Here is a 22,834-nt window from a genome sequence, read left to right as displayed (position 1 = left end):
TCACTCAAGATAAACCTGAATAACGCTTTTCTGAGGGACCAAAAATTGAAATTAATACCATTCCCCACCTCCGTAATTTTCATTCATCTCTGCTCTTCTTGGCTCTAGCTAGCACCAGTTTAACAACCACAGAAATACTATGAAAGGTAATATTCCCTGTGACAGACTCAAACCAGTGGGGTACAGGAGTCTGGCAAATATACTGGTCACTGGACAAGTATTTTTCTGTTCCCTGAGTGACCAGAGCAGGGGCTGCACTAGAGTAATCAGGAACCTACTAGAACCAATTAAGGCTGACAGGCTGATTAGAACACCTGCAGCCAATGAAGGCAGGCTAATCAGGGCACCTGGGTTTAAAAAGGAGCTCACTCCCGTCAGGTGGAGGGGAGCCAGAGGAGAGGAAGTGCGTGTGAGGAGCTGGGAGCAAGAGGCGCAAGGAGCTGAGAGTGAGAGGGTGAGGGTAAGGGTGTGCTGCTGGAGGACTAAGGAGTACAAGCGTTATCAGACACCAGGAGGAAGGTCCTGTGGTGAGGATAAAGAAGGTGTTTGGAGGAGGCCATAGGGAAGTAGCCCAGTGAGTTGTAGCTGTCATGCAGCTGTTACAGGAGGCACTATAGACAGCTGCAATCCACAGGGCCCTGGGCTGGAACCCAGAGTAGAGGGCGGGCCCGGGTTCCCCCCAAACCTCCCAACTCCTGATCAGACACAGGAGGAGCTGACCCAGACTGCGGGGAAGATCGCTGAGGTGAGCAAATCTGCCAATAAACGCAGGACCCACCAAGGTAGAGGAGGAACTTTGTCACATCCCCTATCTGTCATATATGGTCCCCATTAATATAGTATCCAAATTCCTCTCAATCATCACCATATTTATCCACAGAGCACCACTGCAAAGAGTTCAGTATTATTGCCTCTTTACAGATTGGGAACAGGAACACAGATAGATTGAGTGGTCCAAGCTCACAAGAGGAGTTTGTAGCAGAGCAGATAATGGATGCCATGTCTCTTTCATTACATGCTAGTGTTCTTATAACTTCACGATCCTCCCTTATGCTCCTAGGGGTATTTTCAACCTGTCTTAGAGCCTGAAATACTGAGGAAAGTCTATTTGCATGAGACTCATTACTCAGGTTTTCAGATTCAATGGATTGTTAGTCTCTATAAGGTTACAACATAACAAGGTGTTTTCCAGACAGAACTTCCCACCGTGCTGAAGTTTTCCTGTATAAATACCTAAGTCTGGGGGCTTCTAATAAAAATAAATTATGAGAGATATTCCCCCCACTAAAGAAAGCCCGCACAAGACCGAAATATCACTTTCATCCCATTTAAGTCCAGTTCCTTGGGCCTGGGCTTGACTTGATTGTATGGAAAATACAAGAGGCCAATTCTGAATAATATCAAATGAAAGCAAAATAAACATTCATAGACTGCCTTCAGATTTTATTTCTACTATGAGGCCTTTTGACAATCAGTGAGTTTCCAAGCCCCATCATGCAAAGAATTATTTGCCATTGACTTTCAAACAATTTACACATCAAGAGATACAGAAGAGGTGCACGGGTCACACAAATAGGACTAGCATCTAGCCTTCAACAATCATAGGCTCTCACTAAGGCCTCCACTACTATAGGGAAACTGTTAAGCAATTGCTGGACTGGTGCTGCTCCAGTGATGGAAGCTGTAGTTTAGACAAGGCTCAGCTGTTTCCAGCAGCGTTAGACCTGGCTTGTATTAGAAAAGTTGCAACAGTTTAACTATATGGATTTACGATTGATCTTGTTAGACTAGAGTAAAACCTCAATGTAGATGCATTTAAAGCAGAGTAATCCTTATTTAAATTGGTTTGGCTTAAACAAATTTACAAGTCCTTAGACCCGGTCATATTGCTTTTGCCCTGCTGATAATCTTTGTCTACACTGACAGTTTTCTGAAAATCTCCCCTCATTGCACCCACCCTGGGGCCTGATCCAAAGCCCACTTAAGTCAACTGGAGTCTGTTTATTGATTTTAAGGAGCTTTCGGCCCAATCTCATGGATTGCAAATGTAGACCAACTACTGTTGCTTTAACTACCACGTTGTCTGGACCTGTTCTGGTCAGGGTTAGATGACCCGATCGTGAAAACACAAGCAACTGCCTAGGCTAGCTAGCTAACTGCCTTGCTATTGCATTAATGCCATGCTCATCTTCATGGTTTCTGGCTGCTTTTTCTGTGAGGGGCACCTGGGCAAGTCTTCAGTGAATTGTTTTGCAGGTTTCAGGGACACAGTTTAATGTAGGTGATTGTGGAGCAGACGGAAAAGAGGGGGAACACCCTCTCATTGAAGGCAACATTAAAGGTAAACATGTGCTGCATGTTCTCAGCGTTGTAGAACGACACTTCTTCCCCTTCATAGTCTAGGTAAACCCGGACCTTACTGAGCCTCTCACCGATGCAAAGCGGGGTGCGTTGAGGGGAGGTGACAGCCCAGTAGCGCCCTCCGTTTTGCTGCACTGCCCAGATCCCCTCCTCGGGGGAAAACTGAGTCAGACCTTTCCTCCTCACCGACTCTCTGGCCACCCCAAAAGCCCAGCCATCTGAGGCCCCCACTTCCACCTCCCAGTAATGCCTCCCTGACTTGAATCCTTCCAAAGCCAGGACCCGGGAGTTAGTGTCAAATCGCTTGGGGTTGTCAGGCAGCTCCTGTTTTCGGCATCCCATCCTCACACTCTTGAGATCTGTGGATAGGATGAGCAGCTGGTTGGCTGTATCCGGATCCAGAGTCAGGTCCTCTGTGGATAATAATAAGAACAACAATGTAGAATTACCAATAGAAGGCGAAACGATGCAAACCCCATACAAATGATTAGCAATTTTATATCTGCACTAGAAACTTGATTTCATAGGTGCTGACTCCACGGATCTCCAGGACTGGAGCACCCACAGAAAAAAAAACAGTAGCTGCTCTGCACCCACTGGCAGCCCCATGGGTCAATGCCACCCCCTTCCCACAGTGCCCCCTGCCTGCCGGCAGCCCCTCCCATCAGCCCCTCCCTCCCAGTGCCTCCCGCCTGCCACGGATAAGCTGTTCTGCAGCATGCAGGAAGCGCTCGGAGCGAGGGGGAGGAGTGGGGGCAGGAAGAGGTGGGGCGGGGCAGGAAGAGGTGGGGAAGAGGCTTGGTGGAATGGGGTGGGGTATGGGGCGGAACGGGGATCGAGCACACGCCGGTAACTCGGAAACTACGATTGATTTTATGAATGACCATTTTTCCCAGTGAGGGTAGAAGGAGGAAACCCCATCATGACGGTGATGTCAGTGAAGAGCTTGTCCTTGTTCCTTCACATTCTGATGCCTTCAGTGCACTGGAAATCACTTTGCTGTGGTTTGAAGGACTAGAAGTAAGCAACAAAGTGCCCCCTGTTGCATCTTACACACCGTCCTGCACTGTCCTTTTGCGAGATGCATTTTTATGAACTTTTCAATGTTATGAACGCCTCAATCCCCAGTTAATTTGTAAAACAAGGGTTCTGCTGTAATAAAAAGCAACTGATACTTAGGTCAAGTTTTTCAAAATTGGGGTGCCTCCATTTTCTGGGAGGGGCCTAAGAACAAGCGAGACCTGGAGCCTCCAGTCCAAACCAGTTAACATGGTTCATATCTGAATTCGCAGCTTCCACTGGCTTCAGTTAGATTTGTGGTGGCTCAGCACGTCTAAAAATGAGGCCACATATGTATTTAGGTGCTCAATGTGAGACACATAAGGTGCTTGACACCCCATCTTCTAAAAACCAGAACCTCTTAAAAATTGAGTATCCTTAGAATACCTACCAGTCAGTGTTGAAAATCTTGGCCTAAACATATTTCCGTACCTCAGATTGGATTCAGATGGGTCTTAAGGAAGAGGGTAGATAAAATGATGTTTTATTCACAAAGTCAGGCTTAAAACAATCAGGTAGCTTAAGGGTATGTCCACACAGCACAAAACCCATGGCTGGCCCATGCCAGCTGAGTTGGCTTTGGGGGGCCTGTTTCATTGCTGAGTAGATTTCTGGCCTTGGGCTGGTTCTGGAATCCTCCCACTTCACAGGGTCCTAGAGCCCAGACTCCCGCCCAAGCACAGATGTCTACACAGCAATGGAACAGCCCCGCAGCCCAAGCCCCGCTAGCCTGAGTCGTCTGGCACAGGCCTGCCACAAGTGTCTAGTTGCTGTGCAGACGCACCCTAAATCACCTCAAATTGTGACTCTAGGCAGCAAAGTTGTAAGGCGAAAATGGCATGTTCTCAAGCGATACAGCTGCCTTCCATGAACTGTCAAGTCATGTTAACATAAGAATTTAAGAACGGCCGTACTGAGTCAGACCAAAGGCCCATCTAGCCCAGTAGCCTGTCTTCCAACAGTGGCCAATGCCAAGTGTCCCAGAGGGAATGAACAGAACAGGCAATCATCCCAGTTTTTGGCAAACAGAATATGGGGTTTTAGGAGCATCAGGAATTTGGCTTCCAAAGCCTAAATTCCCTTATGCGTCACTGAAAATCCCAGCTTTTCAATACCACAAAAAAGGGCCTGAAATTTCCCAATGAACTTAAATAGGCTCCATCTTCATCCTCATGGACGAAACCTTGGACCCACTGAAGTCAGTTACAAAACTGCCATTGACTCCAATAGAGGCCAGCTTTTGCCCCATGGTTTTATGCCCATTGGCCCAGTTTTGCCTCCCCAAAATTGCTTCAAATGTAAGAGTGTTCAGCTCTGGCTGTCCAGATCCGACCACTCCCATTGGCTTCAGTTGGATTTGTGGCTGCTCAGCACTTCTGAAAACAAGGCTCTTAGAGATCTAGCTGCCCAATTATGAATTGAGGAGCCCCACTTTAGGCATCCAGGCTTGAAAACCTCAGCTTAGGACCTCTGGGGCTTTGCTCAGGCCCTCAGCTGTGCCTGCAAAAGGCCAAGACTTTGTGGCAGTACCACAGAGATGGGTGTGAAAGCTGGTGGCACGGCAACTGTGAAAGTGATGTGGCCTAGAACAGAGTGAGGGTGAAAGGCCTGTTTGTGAACAGAGAGTGTCTGCATTAGGCAGAGGGTGTAGCCCCAAAATATCTGAGCCATGAAATCACTTGCATTCATTTAAAGGGTAATATTGATTTTATGCACTTAAAAAAAATGATTGCAGTCTTGATTCTGCCCCTCCTATTGAAATTCACACCTTTCAGAGATCACTACAAGGCCTAGGGATCATTTATCTCAAGCTTAGGCCTCCATAATAGGCCTTGAGTAGGACTAGCATGGTGGGTGGGCCATGTACTGTTATTTACTCCTTCTCATAACACAAGAACTAGGCATTAACAAATGAAACTAATAGGCAGCAAGTTTAAAACAAACAAAAGGAAGTATTTCATCACACAACACACAGTCAACATGTGGAACTCCTTGCCAGAGGATGTTGTGAAGGCCAAGACTATAACAGGGTTCAAAAAAGAACTAGATAAGTTCTTGGAGGATAAATCCATCAATGGCTCTTAGCCAGGATGGGCAGGGATGGTGTCCCTAGCCTCTGTTTGCCAGAAGCTGGGAATGGGTGACAGGGGATGGATCACTTGATGATTACCCGTTCTTGTCATTCCCTTCGCTGCACTAGGCATTGGCCACTGTTGGAAGACAGGATACTAGGCTAGACGGATCTTTGGTCTGACCCAGTATGGCCATTCGTATGTTTTCTGCACTTGGGTGGATTTTACCCCTTGCAAGTTTGTGAACCCCAAATGTTCAAAAATCACAAGGTTTTAAAAAAACAATGAGAAATGTGCAGTTATTTGTTGGCTGGTTTCTGAGCCTTTGGGATGCCCTCCGGTCACATTTTTCCAATCTTTCCACAGACAACAGGGCTGGGAACTTATTCTTTTTTTAAAAAAATGAAAGCTGAGATTCTCTCGAATCCCATGATTCCTGGCACTGGGGCTTTAAATAAAACATCAGCTATCATGAAACGTGATAAGATTGTGAGAGTTGACAACATTGCCGTGAATTATAACTTAGTGTCTGATCTAAAACCTGTTGAAAAGAAAATTGGACAGCCATTTGCTTTGGATCAGTCCCCTCTTCACAATGTGCTCTCTTGATTTCTCATGGAGTAAAGGCCCAATGTGGTCTTGTTTACACTTAAAAGGGTTTGCTCTCAGTAAAGTATAGCAGCATAGCTAATCATAGTGGAGATGCAGCTGAGTTCTTTTGCTGGTATAGCTTAAACCAGTTCCCTGAATGGAATAAGCTGTACCAGCAAGATATTTTTGCTGGTATAATTACATTTACACAAGGGCTGTTACCAGCACAGATACAGTAGAACCTCAGAGTTACGAACGCCTCAGGAATGGAGGTTGTTCATAACTCTGAAAGGTTCATAATTCTAAACCAACGGTTTTCAAACTGTGGGTCAGGATCCCAAAGTGGTTTGCGAGCCTGTTTTAATGGGGTCGCTAGAGTGGTCGTTAGACTTGCTGTGGCCTGGGGCCCAAGCCAAAGCCCCAGATCTTCAGCTAGGGTGACTGGACAGCAAGTGTGAAAAATCAGGACAGGGGGTTGGGGGTAATAGGAGCCTATATAAGAAAAAAAACCAAATATCAGGACTGTCCCTATAAAATTGGGACATCTGGTCACCCTATCTTCAGCCCTGGCTGGTGGGGCTCAGGTTACAGGCCCCCCACCTGGGGCTGAAGCCCTCAAGCTTCGGCTTTGCCACCACGCCCAGGGCGGTGGGACTTGTGAGGGCTCAGGGTTCGGTCCCTGCTCCTGGGGCCATGTAGTGATTTTTGTTGTCAGAAGGGGGTTGCAGGACAATGAAGTTTGAGAACCCCTGCTCTAAACAAAACATTATGGTTCTTTCAAAAGTTTACAACTGAACACTGACTTAATACAGCTTTGAAACTTTACTATGCTGAAGAAAAATGCTGCTTTCCATTTATTTATTTATTAGTAGTTTACGTTTAATGCAGTACTGTCCTGTATTTGCTTTTCTTTCTTTTTTTTTTTGATCTCTGTTGTTCCCTGATGGCGTACTTCCGGTTCCAAATGAGGTGTGTAGTTGACTGGTCAGTTCGCAGCTCTGGTGTTCATAACTCTGAAGTTCTACAGGATACCCATTAGAGGTATGATTTTTTTTCACATTTCTGACATAGCTATGCCAGTCAAACTTTCTAGACCAGAGCTCAGTGTAAATTTGGCAAAATTGGGACCTTAATTTGCTGTTTGAAATGCCTGAGAAACCAAGCCAGAGGGGATTGGATGAAACCAGTGTAAGTTAAAATCTCTGTGCTTTCCATTGCAAGCTGCAGGCTGGTGTGTGTAACAGGCAGAAAGGCCCCAGCTTGACTTGTGGAGCCTCAGTGAGATAACCCATCTTTTGACTCTTGAACTGAGGGCTTGTCTACATTTGAAATGCTACAGCTGCAGCTGGGCCACTGTAGTGCTTCACTATAGACACTACCTATGCTAACGAGAGGAGTTCCCATCAGAGTGGGTAATCCACCACCTCAAGAGGCAGCTAGGTCAACAAAAGCATTCTTCTGTTGACCTAGCACAGTCTACCTGGAGAATTAGGTTGGCTTAACTTTGTCACTATGGGGTGTGGATTTTTTTTCCACTCCTGAGCGACACAGCTGGGTCAACTTCACTTTTTAGTGTAGACCAACCCTAAGCCAACCGCATTGGGAAACCATCGAGAGAGAAGAACATTTAAATTGTCATTTTTCTTCCACGAAAACCTGTAGGTGCCAACTCCATGGGTGCTCCAGGGTGGAAAAAAAATGGTGGGTTTAGCACCCACTAGCCACCCGCCAGTCAGCTGTTTTGTGAGCTCTGCCGATCAGCAGTTCAGCCATGGGCAGGAGGCGCTGGGGCGAGGGAGCGGAGTGGGGGCAGGAAGAGACAGAGCAAGGGTGGGGCCTTGAGAGAAAGGGCGGGTTGGGGGTGGGGCCTCGGGGCAGAGTGAGTTGGAGCACCCACCCGGAAAGAAGAAAGTTGGCACCTGTGTAAATTACAACCACAATGTAAAGACTACATTCCTTTTACCTTTTTCACCTTTTCCCAGTTCATCCTGCAGAGTCTCTGAAAGAAGAAGAAAGTCAGTTAGTGCCAATGCTGATATACCAGTGAGGATCAGTAAGGAACCTGCATTCAGAAGAACATTGCCATTTCAACAGGACTGCTCCTGTGGGTAGGTTCCCAGTAACATGACTAAGGGCTGGACAATCTTAACCTCAAGTAACATCACTAAGTGCAGGTCTACACTTACAACACCGCATCTTGCTTCAGCATAGCTACGTCCCTCAGGGGTGTGGAAATTCCACAGAGACATAGATCTATTGACCTGACCCCCAGTGTAGACAGTGCTAGGGCAGGTCTACACTTAAAAAACTGCATCTACCGCAGCTCTACTGATGCAGCTGCTTAGGTGCTTAAGTGAAGAGGCTCCGATGCCGACGAGAGAGAGCTCTCCCATCGACATAGTTAATCCATGTCCCTGAGAGGCAGTAGTGATGTCGGTGGGAGAAGGTGTCCCATCAACATAGCGCTATGTATGTGGGGGGTTAGATCAGCATAAGTAAGTCACTTAGGGGTGGGAGGAATTCAGCATAGCCAACACTGGCAGCGTGTGACTCCCGCATTTGGAGAGTCTGGGCGCAAGCACCTGCGGACCATGGCCTCGCCCGCCTGATCCATCCTGAGGCCCGCCTCCGCTCAGCCTCCTTACCCCGAGGTACCTCCCGCGCTCCACTCCCACTCCTCCCCAGGCCCTGCTCCCACTCAGCCCCTTCTCTCAAGGCTCTCCCCGTCCCCTGCTAGTGCCTCTCCGCCCCCTCCCTTGAAATCTTCCCATCCACCACTCACGCCGCTCCATTTCTCCTCTGCCGCTCGATCCTTTCTGCCCACTCCATTCCTGGAAAAGGGGGTGGGCCACCATGGGGTCATGGGGCAAACCCCCAGCATTTTTTCCTGCCCTAAGCGAGCAACAGAGGGGGAAGAGGTGGGGAGAAGTGAGCAATAGGTGGGGGCAGAACCTCAGGGGAAGAGGTGGAGTGGGGGCAGAGTGGAGTCCAGGCTCCACCCCCCACTTCTATGGAGCTTCACTTCTGGTGCTCCAAAGGTGGCGACTGGCTGGCGTGCCTCTGGCGGGGTGATCTGCACCACATCCACAGCATTTCGACCCTGCATGGCTGGCCTTTCTTGGGGAGGCTTAGCCCCCACTGGCCTCTTATACACGCCACCCAGGATGGCCAATCCCTAGCACTCAAAAATCATGAGTCAGCACCACCCCCAAAAATCATGAGATTGGCTTAAATATTAATACTTTTCTTATTATTTTTCTATGCTGTCTGGTTTCTGACACTTTAGGCTACACTCTTGGGCCATGTTCTCAAGCTTTTCTGAGCAACCACATAGTCTAGAAACTTCCTTTTTAAAAACATGACAGCGGAGAGTCTCATGAAATAGGCTGACTCTGGGAAGCTGGGGCTTTGAGCACAATGCCCAGTGTCAGCAGACTGGTGATAAAAATGACAAGCACTGGCAACCTTGGGAACTCCACCTTGTTGCTTTCCACTTGAGAAGAGCCTGCATACTCAGCGGAGTCACCCTTAGCTAACAGACTGTTTTTGGCTGTCAATAATGAGTGAAAAATCATTTTAATATTACCATTGCCAGTCACTTCTCAACTGGCCTTAATGTTTAATGGCTCTCTCAAATTCTGTCCCACGGGTCTGTCTTGTAGTCATAGAGCTCTGCAGAGCTTCTCTAATGTTATTGGGCCTTGTTCCTATTTTTGGTTCTTAGTCAAGCAAATTGTCCACTGAAGTCAGCCGGTGAAATTCCCCCTTCTGCAGAGGTCTAGGCACCACTTAAAACCTCAAAACCAGGCTTCAGAGGCAAAGGCCCTCGGTTCAGGAGTGAATTTCATCTCATGAGATTTTCATGGAAGAAAGGCCCTGTTGTTTTCAGTTTCACTAATTTCTCACGCTTTTGAAATCTCGTAGCACCATCTACTGGCTGTTCTTGGTTGGTGCAATGATCTGTTAACAAAAAGGCTAAACAAGACGTGCGCAAAGAATGATTATCTTTTCCCTTGGGCACTGAACATATCAGGGACCTCTTTAACACTAAAATCCATAGAAAACATTGCTGAAGGCCAAGTATATTTTAAACTAGAGGTTTTGCTTCCACTCACCTTTGAATTTCTTTAACACTCCCTTGAGGACAACAGTCTTGAGAGAGAAATTGCTGATAGAGCTTTTCATATCAGAAGAGACAGGAACCGGCTTCTGAAACTTCAGACCATTGCTTCTGAAGAAAAAACGGAAATTGTTCTATATTATGATGATGGTCTATAGAGCTGCTCCAATGCTCACAAAAATATTCACCAAAATATCCAATTTGTTTTGTGTTAGCGCTTGAGGTTGAAATTCACCCCTCGGGCAGAAGGGCCAGCGCAAATTTTAAGCCCCACTTATGTCTTCTGCCACAAAACTGTGCTAGTCAGACTGCAGTGGTGTTGATTAATAGTATTTCTCCAGCTATAGTGCTAGCTGAATATGTTCACTGGAAAAAAAATGACAATATTCTGCAAATAAAGAATTCAATGTGTAGTATTTGTCAAGATTTATCTATCCCCACATGCTCTATCTATCTCACTTATTTCTCAGGGGAGCATGTGTAGTAAACCATGGACTTCGCACGCCTGTCCTCACATCCTCTCCACTGCTTGGATGTGATCCATTGATGTCAATGGAAAGAATCCAATTAACCTAACTGGGCATTGAATCAGTGCCCTACCCTCTCCTCTTCCCATCGGCTCATCATGGACAGATCCCCAACCACTCAGGGGGCCAGGAGAAGCATGGACAGTGCTGCAGTGCCCCTCCAGGTGGATGAGGGGATATGCCTGCACGGGGAGAAGACGCTCAAGCCCTTTCTGTTAATGTCTTGGTTTGTTTTTAATTATTTATCACCACAATTGGAGGACTCAGCCCAGAGCTAAAGGACCGAACAGTCCAAGGAGACCAACCCTTCTTCTGACCCTTTGAGTGGGACCTACTCGAGTACTGTATAACATAGATTGAAACAGGAGAGGGAAATTTCCCCATGCCAGCCAAAGAGGAGGGGAGTGGACTGCTGACCCAAGCCAGAGAAAGGAGAGGGAGCTGTCCCCTTCTTTTAATTATACGTAGCTCTTCTCATCAGTAGACTTCAAAGGACATCAGTATCATGATCCCCATTCACAGAGGGGGAAACTGAGGCTCAGATCAGGGAAGTGACTTGCCCATCATCCCCACCTGTAGTCACCGGCACAGCCAGGAATAGAACCCACATCTCCTGAAGCCCACAGTTGCCAACTTTCACACGGTAAATAAACACCCCGGCTTTTGCAATAAACCAAAAATCAAGCTAATCCCATTTCAAAACAAGGCCAAAACAAGCCAATCCCTAAGAACCCCAACACTCTATGTGACTAGATCCCCACAGTGTGGAGTCTGGGACTGTGGTGGGCCCACTGTGCACCCCTGCCCCTGCTCCTGCTTGCTGGGAGCCGATCAAAAAAAACCAAAAAAACGAAGAAGCAATAAGATACAACAAGCTACAAGCCAAACAAGCTACAAGCCCAAACCAGCCAACAAGCAACTCACAAGCCAATTAAGCCAAAAACAAGCCCTATTTCTGCATATTTTTGGTGGGTTTGGCATGTCTGCTGAAGCCCCATCTAATGCTTGGCTCACTAGGCCAAACTGCCTCCTTTAACAACAAGCAGGAGCCCAACTTCGTTGCACCCGAGTCAGCTGGCACAGGTCAGCCATAGGCTTTTCTTTGCCGTGTGGACGTACCCTAAGAGACTTGTCCGATATCCCTCAAGAAGTCTCTAGCAGAGCAAGGACTTAACCCCAGAATTTCAAAGTCCTCCACTAGCGTCCTGGCCATTGTGCCATACTTCAGGGCAGGGTTATGTTACCTTGGTGGGGAAGGCTGTCACTGACCCTGGGTAAAATCCATCTCAGTGCCAGGGGCCTGCTGATGGAACTATGCAACACTGGAGTCCCACATCAAGGTCTTGAGAGAATGGCCATCGAAGTCACTGTAAAGATGCCCAGTGATATCAAAGGGCCTTGGATCAGGCTATAAGTGGGGCTTAAGTGGTGGTGCGCCGCACCTTGTCTGAGCCACTGCTCCGCACCATGTCTGAGCCACTGTGCCAAGATGAATTTCATCCTAAGGGTTTAGATCAGTGGTCCTCAAACTTTCTAGGGCTGGGAGCAGGGCCACAGCTTCCAGTGGAGGGGGGGACATGGACAGGGGTAAGACGTGAGCAGAGGTAAGGGGGCCGAGGCTGGGGCCACAATTGGGGGCAGGTCTGGGGCAGAGAATGGCTGGGGGCAGGGCTGGGGCTGGGAGCGGGGCCTGATCAGAGCTGGGGGGTGGAGTGGAGCTGGGTGGTGCTCCCCCACGGCTGCCCCACACACACACACACAAACGTTCCTCCATGCCCCACAGGTTGGGAACTACTGACATAAATGGTGCTCATGGGATACGTAAAGAGTGAGTTGCATGTTACACAGATAAATAAAAGCAGGACTCCAGTCTCCAGTTTTCAATCTGGTGCTTGACTGAGCTCCCTGGTAGAAAAAGGAGATCTGAGAGTTTCTGAGGGTTTCTAAATTTCCACAGAAGAAGCTAGAAGGGGCCCAGGGTGTGTGTGGAGTGGCAGGCGCCCTTTCTGTCCCAGTGTGCCCAAGTGTCTCTTATTATCTCTGAAGGGCTAACACTGACCGTTCAGCAGCACTCGTGAGAAAAGCATGAGGAAGGGTAAAAACGCAGCTCCGTACCTGTTCAAGATGCTCGTCACATCCTAGAAGTGGGGGAAAGAAAGAGATACTCCCTTGCATTCGTGTCACTCACTGGACAGGGTGTGTGCTTCGTTCCCACCCATTCTGTAGGCTACCCACCAATCACAAGCCTCTGAGCGCTGCTGTGTATGAGTCCTTATCCTTAACTTCAAACTTGTGCTTTTAGCTCTGAAAGACCATGGCTCAATCCCCGTCATGGTCAAAATCAAGTCCCTACACTCTGGCGCTTTCTTTTTGCTGGTGGGTGCTCCACCCTTGCTCTGCCCTGAGTCCCCACTCCTGCTTGGCCTCTTCCCCAAAAGCCACCCGTCCACTCCGTCTCCTTCAGCCCTTGCTCTGCCCCTCCCCCAAGGCTGTCGCTGCCCACCCACTGCTCGCTCTTCTCTGTCCTCTCCCCGAGCACCTCTCACCTGCTCCTTCTCACCTCCTCCCCTGACACTCCTCCCACCCACTTGCCACTCGCTCCTCTCCACCCCTGACCCAAGTGCCTCCTGCCCTGCTGCTTGCTCCTTTCTGCGCCCTCCTCCCTTAAGGGTGAGTGATGGGGGGCGAGGAAGTGGAGAGGGGCCCCCGGGGAAGAGGTGCAGCACAGGTAGGGCCACCGGAAAAGAGGCCGAGCGCTGGTGGGGCACGGACCATGGGTTCTGAGCACCTCCTATTTTTTACTGTAGGTGCTTGAGCCCCGGAGCACCCGCTGAGTCAGTGCCTATGCCTACACTGACATTCCCACATTGATCATTCCAGATGAGACATTCCCCTCATTCCTTACATTTTATAATTGCTGAGGGCCAGATACCCATCCCGTGTGTCTATCAGCACAGGTGACTTCAATGGATCTGTGCCGATTTTCACCCAGCTGTGGATTTGGCCCTATGGATGAAATGAACCCTTGTGCATAGGGCCCAACACAAGATACCACTGAAATCCTCCAACCAGTGCTTCAGTGGAGGGTTGTGGTTTGGGCAAAATGTCATTGAAGCTAAGGGAGAATGTCAAATACCTGCAAAATACACATAAGCTCATTTATTGCAGGTCCCCATTTAAAATATAGGGATATGCAAGTTTGCCCAGGAATTAGAACCATATGGGCTGGTTACTGGGTGATGGTGAGTGAGTGAACCACATAGGAACAGGCTGGAAGAGACACTACAGATACACCCTGGACAATCACGATGTGGTGCTAGCTAAAGGAGGGTTGGAGATATGAGATCGTCTATTGTTTGTGTCCTCCTGTGTTCAGGACTTGTAAATGAACTAGATTGCATGAAAAGTCTCTGACTCCACCACTGATTTCTCCTCCCAGCTGGAACAACCCGCAAGGCCATGAATGTTTTAACTAGCTGCTTGGGCTAAAAGAAATAACATGGAGCGGCAGGGATGAATTCCCCCATAATGCACTCTCTTTTGTGTACCAATCCCAATAGTTTTGAATGCAGCCATCATTCAGAAGTAGAGCTGGTTGGACATTTTTCAAATCCAAATTCCCATCCACGCCCCACACCCGGCCATTCATTTTTATTTATGCATGTATTTGGTGGGGGGGGGGGTAATGGCCACCATTATTGAGGTGTCTTATTTTTGTGATGCTGATGGGTAAAGGCTTTCTCCTTCCATGTCCAAGAGCTCCTGGCCCCAGCCTTACCTTGAGCAACTCAAGCACTGGCTGTTGGATTTTCTCTTTCAAGTCTGTTATCAGTTGATTGAGGAGTGAAATCTCCTTGGAGAGCTCGCTGAGGTTCTCATTCTGCTTCTTGGCGATGCCCTTCTCCATCTTCTCCAGCTGGCCCAGGAGGAGATGTTCCTGGTCATGCAGAAACTGGCGCAGACCCTCGAATTCAGAGATGAGCGTCTGCCGCTCCAACTCTATAGTTTTCTTCAACAAAAATAAATGACCAGGTAGAGGGCAGGTCAGTAAACTCGTTTGATGGATTGTACATCACTGAATGCAATGGCAGCATGAAGTAGTGAATAGAGCTAGCCAGACATTTTTGCTAGATTTCCACTGACTAATACCAATTCAACCAAAACCCCCAAATTTCCATAGAGTCCGGTGCCAGAAGGGACTGTTGAGATCATCTAATGTGACCTCCTGAATAACACAGGATTTAGAACTCACCCCCCAAAATAATTCCTTTTGTTACTAGAGCATATCTTAAATAAATAAGCTAGCCCTCCCACTTTTTACCTGCCTTAAGGGCAAGCGACGGGGGGAGGAGGCAGAGAGAAGCGAGCAGGGGGTGAGATCTCAAGAGGATGAGGTGGTGCAAGGGCGGGGTCTCGGGGGGAAGAGGTGGTGCAGATGCGGGGCCCCGGGGAAGGGGCAGAGTGAGGGGCAGGGCTATGGTTCAGGCACCGGTGTCCCCCCTCCACACTTCTAGGAAGCTTCCAGCACTCCTGCCTGAGGGTCTGACCCTAAACCTGTTACAGTCAATGGGAGTCTTTCCATGCACTTCGGTGGGCTTTGGCTCAGGCTTTTGTCTTTCTGGGCCTCTGTTCTCCATCTGTAAAATGGGGTAGTAGCACAACCCTGCCTCACAGGAATGCTGTGAGGATGAAAACATTAAAGACGATGAGGTGTTTAGGTATTATGGTAATGGTGGGCTGATAAGAACCTTAGATTGCCTATAAACTTGTGAAGAACATGGGTGAATTTCCGCCTCTTGCCCTCTCTGAACTATAAGTAAATTCACACAACTAGTTAGTTACACTCTCATTTAACCCAGTTCCAACCAACTAACTGCATATTGACTACATCATTCATATATTGAGGGTGCATTTCAAGGCCCAAAGAGCTTAAAAACTAAGCCCTGGTCTATACTACAGAGTTAGGTCAACGCAAAGCACCTTGTGTCAACCCAACTCAGTGAGTGTCTACACTAAAATTTCGCTCTCGCTGACATAACTCACCCACTTCACTGACTTAATAACTCCACCTCCACAAGAGGTGTAAAGTCAATGTGGATGTAGTTAGGTCAACGCAGTGTCAGTGTAGACACTGCATTGCTTACATCGATTGTTAATGACCTTCAGAAGCCGCCCCACAGTAACAGTACAATCTGTGCAAGCGATCCCGGTGAGGACCTGCACTACCGACACAAGGAGCAGAGTGTAAACACACCCAAGTGATGTAATTACTGTAGCGACTGTACACTGACGTAAGTTAGGCCAACTTCATTTTGTAGTTTTAGATGCTCCCTAAGAGGCAAAATGGAAGAGGCGGATGGATGAGACCAGCAAATGGGGAGGGAGCGACAGGGTGTCAAATGTGGGTGTGCCTTTCTGTACGCGTCCAGAAGAGGGGAGTTTTGAGAAGGGACATGCGGTGATGGCTCTACAGATGTTGATGGGGCCCTTCTGCTACTTTAAGGGGCAGACTGGGAGATGGTGCAAAGACTAGGGCCTGTGGCCACAGGTGCCACCTTTCACCTGTCCCCGAGGGTGCTGAACCCTTGCTCAGCCCCAGGCCCTGCCCCTACTCCACCCCTTCCCCAACCCCTACCCCCGCCTGGCCTCTTCCTGCCCAGTTCCACCCCCTCCCCTGAATGGGTCCCATCCCCACTCCTCCCTCTGGAGCACCCCTGGAGTTGGTGCCTATGCCTGTGGCTGCTGGTTGTGTGCACACGGTGGTTTTATCACCACACCACTGGGGTTGAAGTGCGTTTGTGCACGTACAGCCATCACACAGCATGGCTGTGCTTGTATCGGTGTATTATGGACAAATATGTATGTGACTCAGCAGGGCATAAAGTGCTCAGATGCTAACACAGTGTGGAACAATGTGCTCTGGGATATCCAGTCATACAGAAAGCCAGGAGAAAGACCAGGCAAACTGGTTAGACAAGAGTGGTTAGGTGACCCCGGCCACAAGGCACAAAAATAATTGCTGGGACAGTTATCTAACCATCTGCCAGCCTGGCCTTTGGCTAGGGATGAAATGTCATGAGAATTATTAACCAGTGTTGCCAGCTCTCATGATTCTATGATGAGTCTCACCGGTTTTAGTGTGCAATACTCTCCCTTTCATCTGAATGGCCTGGGGGGACATCCAAAACTTTCGGACAACTTGGAAGTGCTATTTTTGAGCTGCGTTCTAGCTGCAAACTGGCAGGCAGTCATAGTCCAGGTTCAGCTGGGAATAACTTTACCTGACTGGCTGCTGTCATTGTCATTCCAGGCTATCAACCAATGAATGGCAGAATTCTGCCTGTCAGCCTCTCCCCTGCCAGCCCTGTGGCTGTCCCAGATTACTTCTACTCTGCAGGCTAAGGGTATGTCTTCACTTACAAGCCACTACAATACTGTTTGATTAGCAGGGAGAAAGTACTCCTGGGGCAGGGACTTTTAGTTGTGTGTTAGTACAGTGCCTAGCACAATTGAGTCTTGGTCCATGACAGGGGCTCCTAGGAACTGTAATAATAATAATAATCAGTAATTAATAATAGCAAGATAATAAACAGAAGGGGGAAGGGCAACAAACTTTAGCTTTGAAGGATTGACATGAAATGGGCACTAGATAGCAGCAGAGGATAAGGAATGAAATGTATTGCTTTAATGCAATGTATGGTCAAAAACTTCCCCTAGGTTCTTTCTCTCCTTTCACCTAGATTTGGGCTGCATGAATTTTCCCAGTTAAATCTGGATTCCCCTCCCCCTCCCATTGTTTGTTTTCTCTAAATCAAGCATTTATGTTCCACTCCCTTGTGACATCCTCCTCTCACACCCCATCCCCCCTCAATCTTGAATGGAGCAGGCTGATATAATACTAAGCAGGGGAAACTGTAAATCTGTGTAGAAGTTTGCATGGTACTCGAGGTCTCTGAGGATGATCAGGACACATGAGGCTCAGTGGGGCGTGACCAGTGACAGAGGAATGGGAACATGGGGTTTGATCCAGCCCTGTGGCAATTTGCATAGCTCTCACCAAAGTTACACAGGTTCATCGCCTCTGTATTTGCTCAGCACCAGAGGAGCTTTTCAAGTTATCAACAGCTCCCCTTTCCTTCTACCAAGACAACAGATGGTGATTCAGCGGGAGGCCAGAGCCAGCAGTCAATAAATGTTGACTTAAATAGCATTTTGCACTGCTTGCTATGTAGTTGTGTGGCACTTTGACTAGACAAGAACTACCTTACTGTTGCACTGGAAAATCTCTCTGTTGTTGCTGCTGCCCTAAATTCTCAAATGCAATCGATGATTGGGGGGGGGGGGGTTGTTCCATTTTGAACGGCCCAGTTTGAGACACTACAAAGAGTCAAGGATTTCAGAAAGTGCTGAGCTCACACCCCCTGAAAACTAAGCCCCTTTAACTCATACTAGAAATGAGGGGCACATTTTTGACTGGGTAATTAACCTTCAGAACAACTCCCACAGGCATGTGGTCAGTGCTTAATTTTGTAATGAAAGAGGTGCCAGGGCTCAAGCAATTTTCTTACATTCATAACTGAAGCAACAAGCCCAGAAGTGCTGGGGTTATGAATTACCAAGGCAATAAGTGTCAGGGCTCGGCACTGGCACAAATTAAGCACCAGATGTGGTGGCTTCTCCATCCCTGAAGTCTTTAAATAGAGATTGGCTGTCTTTCTAAAAGCCGTGCTTTGGCTCAAACTGGGAAAATGGGCTTGTTGCAGAAATTACTGGGTGGGGGGCTCTGGGTCTGTTATGCAGGAGGTCAGACTGGCCTCTAAAATCTAGGGCTCCATGACTCTAAGGTGTCTTAAATAGGGCAAGGGCAAAAAAGGGGAGGGGGGAGGAGGGGTGAAGCATCAAAAATCACAAGTCCCTTTTCAGATTTTAGGCCAGTTTTAGTATTTCTATGACAAGTATCTCTGTAATAACCCAATGGGAATCAGGAGCAGCGGAAGCGCCTGTGAAAGTAGAATGAATTATATTGTAAAAATAAGAATGGATTACAGAAATGCTGTATATACCTTTACGCAGAAATAAGAAATGTTGAAATACAGGTGTCAGGAAAAGAAACATTAGGCATAAACAATGAGTCCACTTAAGCTAATGGCGAAACATTAACAGAAGATCAGTAATAGTTAGTAAGGAAATAAGCTATGCATGCCTAGCCCAGGTAAACTTATCAGATTCTGCTTCCTTTGATATCTTGTTAAGTTCTCGCCCTTTTATCTGTATAAATAAGATAGTTTGTGTCTGCATGGTGCTCATATTATCTGGGTGTTATTAGCAGAGCGCTGTGCTAATAAAACAGAGTGGTCTGACAAACTGTGAGTCCTGAGTCTAACTTTGACACACTCTAAAAATGGTGGGGGGCTACAGGTGCCAGAACCGCGTCTCTGCCCCCTGCTGCATGCCACCCCCGAGGCACCACCCCTGCACTGCCCCTTCTCCCCGAGCCCCTTCATGCCGCCAATTCCCCCAAGGTCCAGCCCGTGCACTGCCCCTTCCCCCTTCCCCGTGCTGGCTCCTCTCTGCCCCCTCCTGCTGTCGCTCACCCTTACAGCCAGTAAAAAGTGTGGGCCTGTGGCCCCCTGGTCCCATCTGTTCCAGCATCCCTGATGGGAATGCAGTGTTACACACTAAGACGACTCAAGTTTACCACCGTGCAGACATAAATGTCAATAAGAGATAGGCTCCTAACTCACTGCTATTTTGTCATTAATAGCAGGCACCCACCAGTAGCTCTTGGCTTTTCTTATCATCCTTTGATTTAAATTCCAGCAATTCTTGTCTCTCTTTCTTCAGGAAATCCAAATGGCTTTTAATTTGTTCCTAGGGACAAAGGGAAACATTCTGTTTGATTATTATTATTTGTTTTTGTTGGGGTCTTATTGTGTTGGTGTATTTTGTTCTCAGTGCACAGAGACAACACAACAGAAGAAACTCAGGGTTACTCACACAAACACATTCATACAAATGAAACGATCGTGTTCGCACACAAAAAGAGGCAGACATGCATACATACAAACAGACAGACACAGAGAAGGAGCGCAGTCATATATGTTCATGTACACTCACAGAAGAAACTCGCACACACATATGCACTCATATATACATGAGAGAACATTCTCATACACACAATACTGCTGCATTTATCAGCTGTAAATTCCATTTTAATCATCTTCACTGAAGACATAAATAGAAAACTTAGCCCCGGCTCAGGAGAATCAGTGTCTGCAAAAGACCTTATTCATCCTTGGGAATTCTCCCTTGTCAAAAATAGATCAGGAGACTCTTGCTCATTTAACCCTTTGTTTTCTAACAAGGCAACTGAGTAAGTAAGTGTTTGTAGCGTCAGGCTCCTTCAGTCACACGGCTTAAATTCAATATAATTAAGAAAGCCTAGCATTCTCCAGCTTTCCCATAGTATGTACAATATCTTGACAAGAGAGATTGTCTTCTGGACTTATGATCCTACAACTCCCCTCCCCATTTGCAATCACATAACATCCTGGTAGCTGCCACAGCAATTGCTCACACAGAAAGGTAATATTAGGAAAGTATTTTGTGTATTTTTAGATGTCTTTTAGTGCAGCTGGAGAAAATGGAGAAACCGGTAGTTTATGATGTGCCAGCTCCCCAAAGAAGAGTGCTCTGTGGAAAACCTCTGAACTAGGTGATTGCCATGTGCTTTCATGGCGTAAATCAGTGACTCTCAACCTTTCCAGACCACTGTACCCCTTTCAGGAGGCTGATTTGTCTTGCATTGCCCCCAAGTTTCACCTCGCTTAAAAACGACTTGCTTACAAAATCAGAGGTAAAAATACAAAAGTGTCACAGCCTCACTATTACTGAACAATTGCTGACTTTCTCATTTTTATCATATAATTATAAAATGAATCGACTGGAATATAAATATTGTACTGACATTTCAGTGTACAGTATATACAGCAGTATAAACGGGTCACTGTCTGTAGGAAATTTTAGTTTGCACTGACTTTGCTAGTGCTTTTTATGTAGCCTGTTGTAAAACTAGACAAATTGCTAGACAAGTTGATGTACCCCTTGGAAGACCTCTGCATACCCCCAGGGGTTTGTGTACTCCTGGTTGAGAGCCACTGGTGCAGCTGGATAGACACAGTGGGGGATGTAGATGATAGAGGGGGGAGAGGGAGACTTGATAAATACAAATATAGATAGACATACAGATCTGACGATAGACAGACAGACAGATACCTTGTACTCCTGAGCAGCCTCCTCTACGGGCACCACAGTGTGAGGCCGGTGCTCCCGGGATCTGTCGCACACCACGCAGATCGACCTCTGATCATCCTTGCAGAAGAGTTTGAACGCTTCCCTGTGTTTCTCACAGAGCCCCTCCTCCGGAGCCTCTTTCGCCCCAGGTACTGCAAACTGGCTGATGATCTCGCACATGTTGGCCAGCTGCCTGTTGGGCCTGAAGTTCTTCTGCTGGAAGATCTCCCGGCACTGAGGGCAGGGGAAATCCATCTCCAGGCCTCTCCAGCTCTTGGTGATGCAGGCTCGGCAAAAGTTGTGGCCGCATTCTATGGACACAGGGTCTTTGAAGAACTCTAGGCAGACTGAACAAGTCGCCTCATCTTGGAGGTTCCCAGGGAGGAAGACAGCAGCCATGGCTCTTTCCCCTGAGATCAGGAACTGATTTCACTTTAATGCATGCTTGGCAGTGAATGGGATGTGGGTGTTCCCATTCTGAGACCAGCTGGTGTCACAGGGTCATATCTGCAGTGTCAAATTTCTTAAACTGGTAATGAGTCACTCATCAGGGCTGCAGCCAGCAGAGGAGACTCAGATGGAAAACATAGGCAGAGAGATGCCCGACCCCCACAAACTCCAGATCCGTGTTCTGGATCTGGGCTTGATCATTCTTAGCAATAGGAGGTTGGAAGAGGATGGGATTCCACTCCAGATCTGAATTCCAGAGCTAGATCTAGAGCTGAATGTCATCGCTCCCTAGTGGGCCCAGCTCAAAACTCTGGAGCTGAATTCTGGATCTGTACTTCATAGCTCTTACAGGCCTCCATTCAGGATCTCACTTGAGTGCCTGCTTAAGACCCATTGACTTCAGTGCTTAAGTGCTTTGCTGATTAAGGATGCTTTCTTGAACTGCAGCTATGACAAATGTAAGCAGGGTCTGAATGAGCTCTCCCCTGACATCTAGTGATGAGCTCTAGAAGAGGACTTCAGGAGCTGCTCTCCCTTGCACTCTCTCACCCACCCTGCCTTGATGCTCAGCATGATGGGATTGCTTTGCCCAAGCAGATCGCCTGAGGGGTCAGTCCTGGGACCAGTTTTGTTCAACATCTTTATTAATGTTATGGACGATGGGATGAATTGCACCCTCAGCAAGTTCGCAGATGACACTAGGCTGCAGGGAAAGATGAATAGGCTGGAAGGTAGCGATAGGGTCCAGAGTGACCTAGACAAATTGGAGGATTGGGCCAAAAGAAATCAACAAGGACAAGTGCAGAGTCATGCACTTAGGATGGAAGAATCCCATGCACCACTACAGGCTGGGGACTGACTGGCTAAGCAGCAGTTCTGCAAAAAAAGACTTGGGGATTACAGTGGATGAGAAGCTGGATATGAATCAGCACTGTGCCCTTGTTGCCAAGAAGGCTAATGGCATATTGGGCTGCATTAGTAGGAGCATTGCCAGCAGATCGAGGGAAGTGATTATTCAGAAAGGATGTGAATAAATTAGAGAGTCCAGCGGAGGGCAATGAAAACAATCAGGGGGTAGGGACACATGACTTACGAGGAGAGGCTGTGGGAACTGGGCTTGTTTAGTCTGCAGAAGAGAAGAGTGAAGGGGATTTGATAGCAGCCTTCAACTACCTGAAGGGGGGTTCCAAAGAGGATGGAGCTTGTCTGTTCTCAGCAGTGGCAGATGACACAACAAGGAGCAATGGTCTCAAGTTGCAGTGGGGGAGGTCTAGGTTGGATATTAGGAAACACTATTTCACTAGTAGGGTGGTGAAGCATTGGAATGTGTTACCTAGGGAAGTGGTGGAAACTCTATCCTT

At 47.7% G+C, this 22,834-nt stretch overlaps 1 protein-coding gene across 1 annotated transcript; it reads right to left on the bottom strand.

The window, feature by feature from the left end:
- Window positions 1-1,436: 1,436 nt before the first annotated feature.
- On the bottom strand, window positions 1,437-21,468 carry TRIM7 (tripartite motif containing 7). Its single transcript, XM_044981274.1, has 7 exons — window positions 21,006-21,468; window positions 19,506-19,601; window positions 14,509-14,739; window positions 12,846-12,868; window positions 10,199-10,314; window positions 8,047-8,082; window positions 1,437-2,774 (listed from the first exon to the last, which is right to left on the bottom strand). The coding sequence occupies exons 1-7, from the start codon at window positions 21,420-21,422 to the stop codon at window positions 2,260-2,262; spliced, it is 1,434 nt and encodes a 477-aa protein (XP_044837209.1). The 5' UTR covers window positions 21,423-21,468; the 3' UTR covers window positions 1,437-2,259.
- Window positions 21,469-22,834: the final 1,366 nt, after the last annotated feature.

The sequence above is a fragment of the Mauremys mutica genome, chromosome 12, assembly GCF_020497125.1.
Source record: "Mauremys mutica isolate MM-2020 ecotype Southern chromosome 12, ASM2049712v1, whole genome shotgun sequence".
NCBI classification, from domain to species: Eukaryota; Metazoa; Chordata; order Testudines; family Geoemydidae; genus Mauremys; species Mauremys mutica.
Note: the sequence above shows the minus strand (reverse complement) of the source record. Positions and strands in the feature narration are given on the sequence as shown.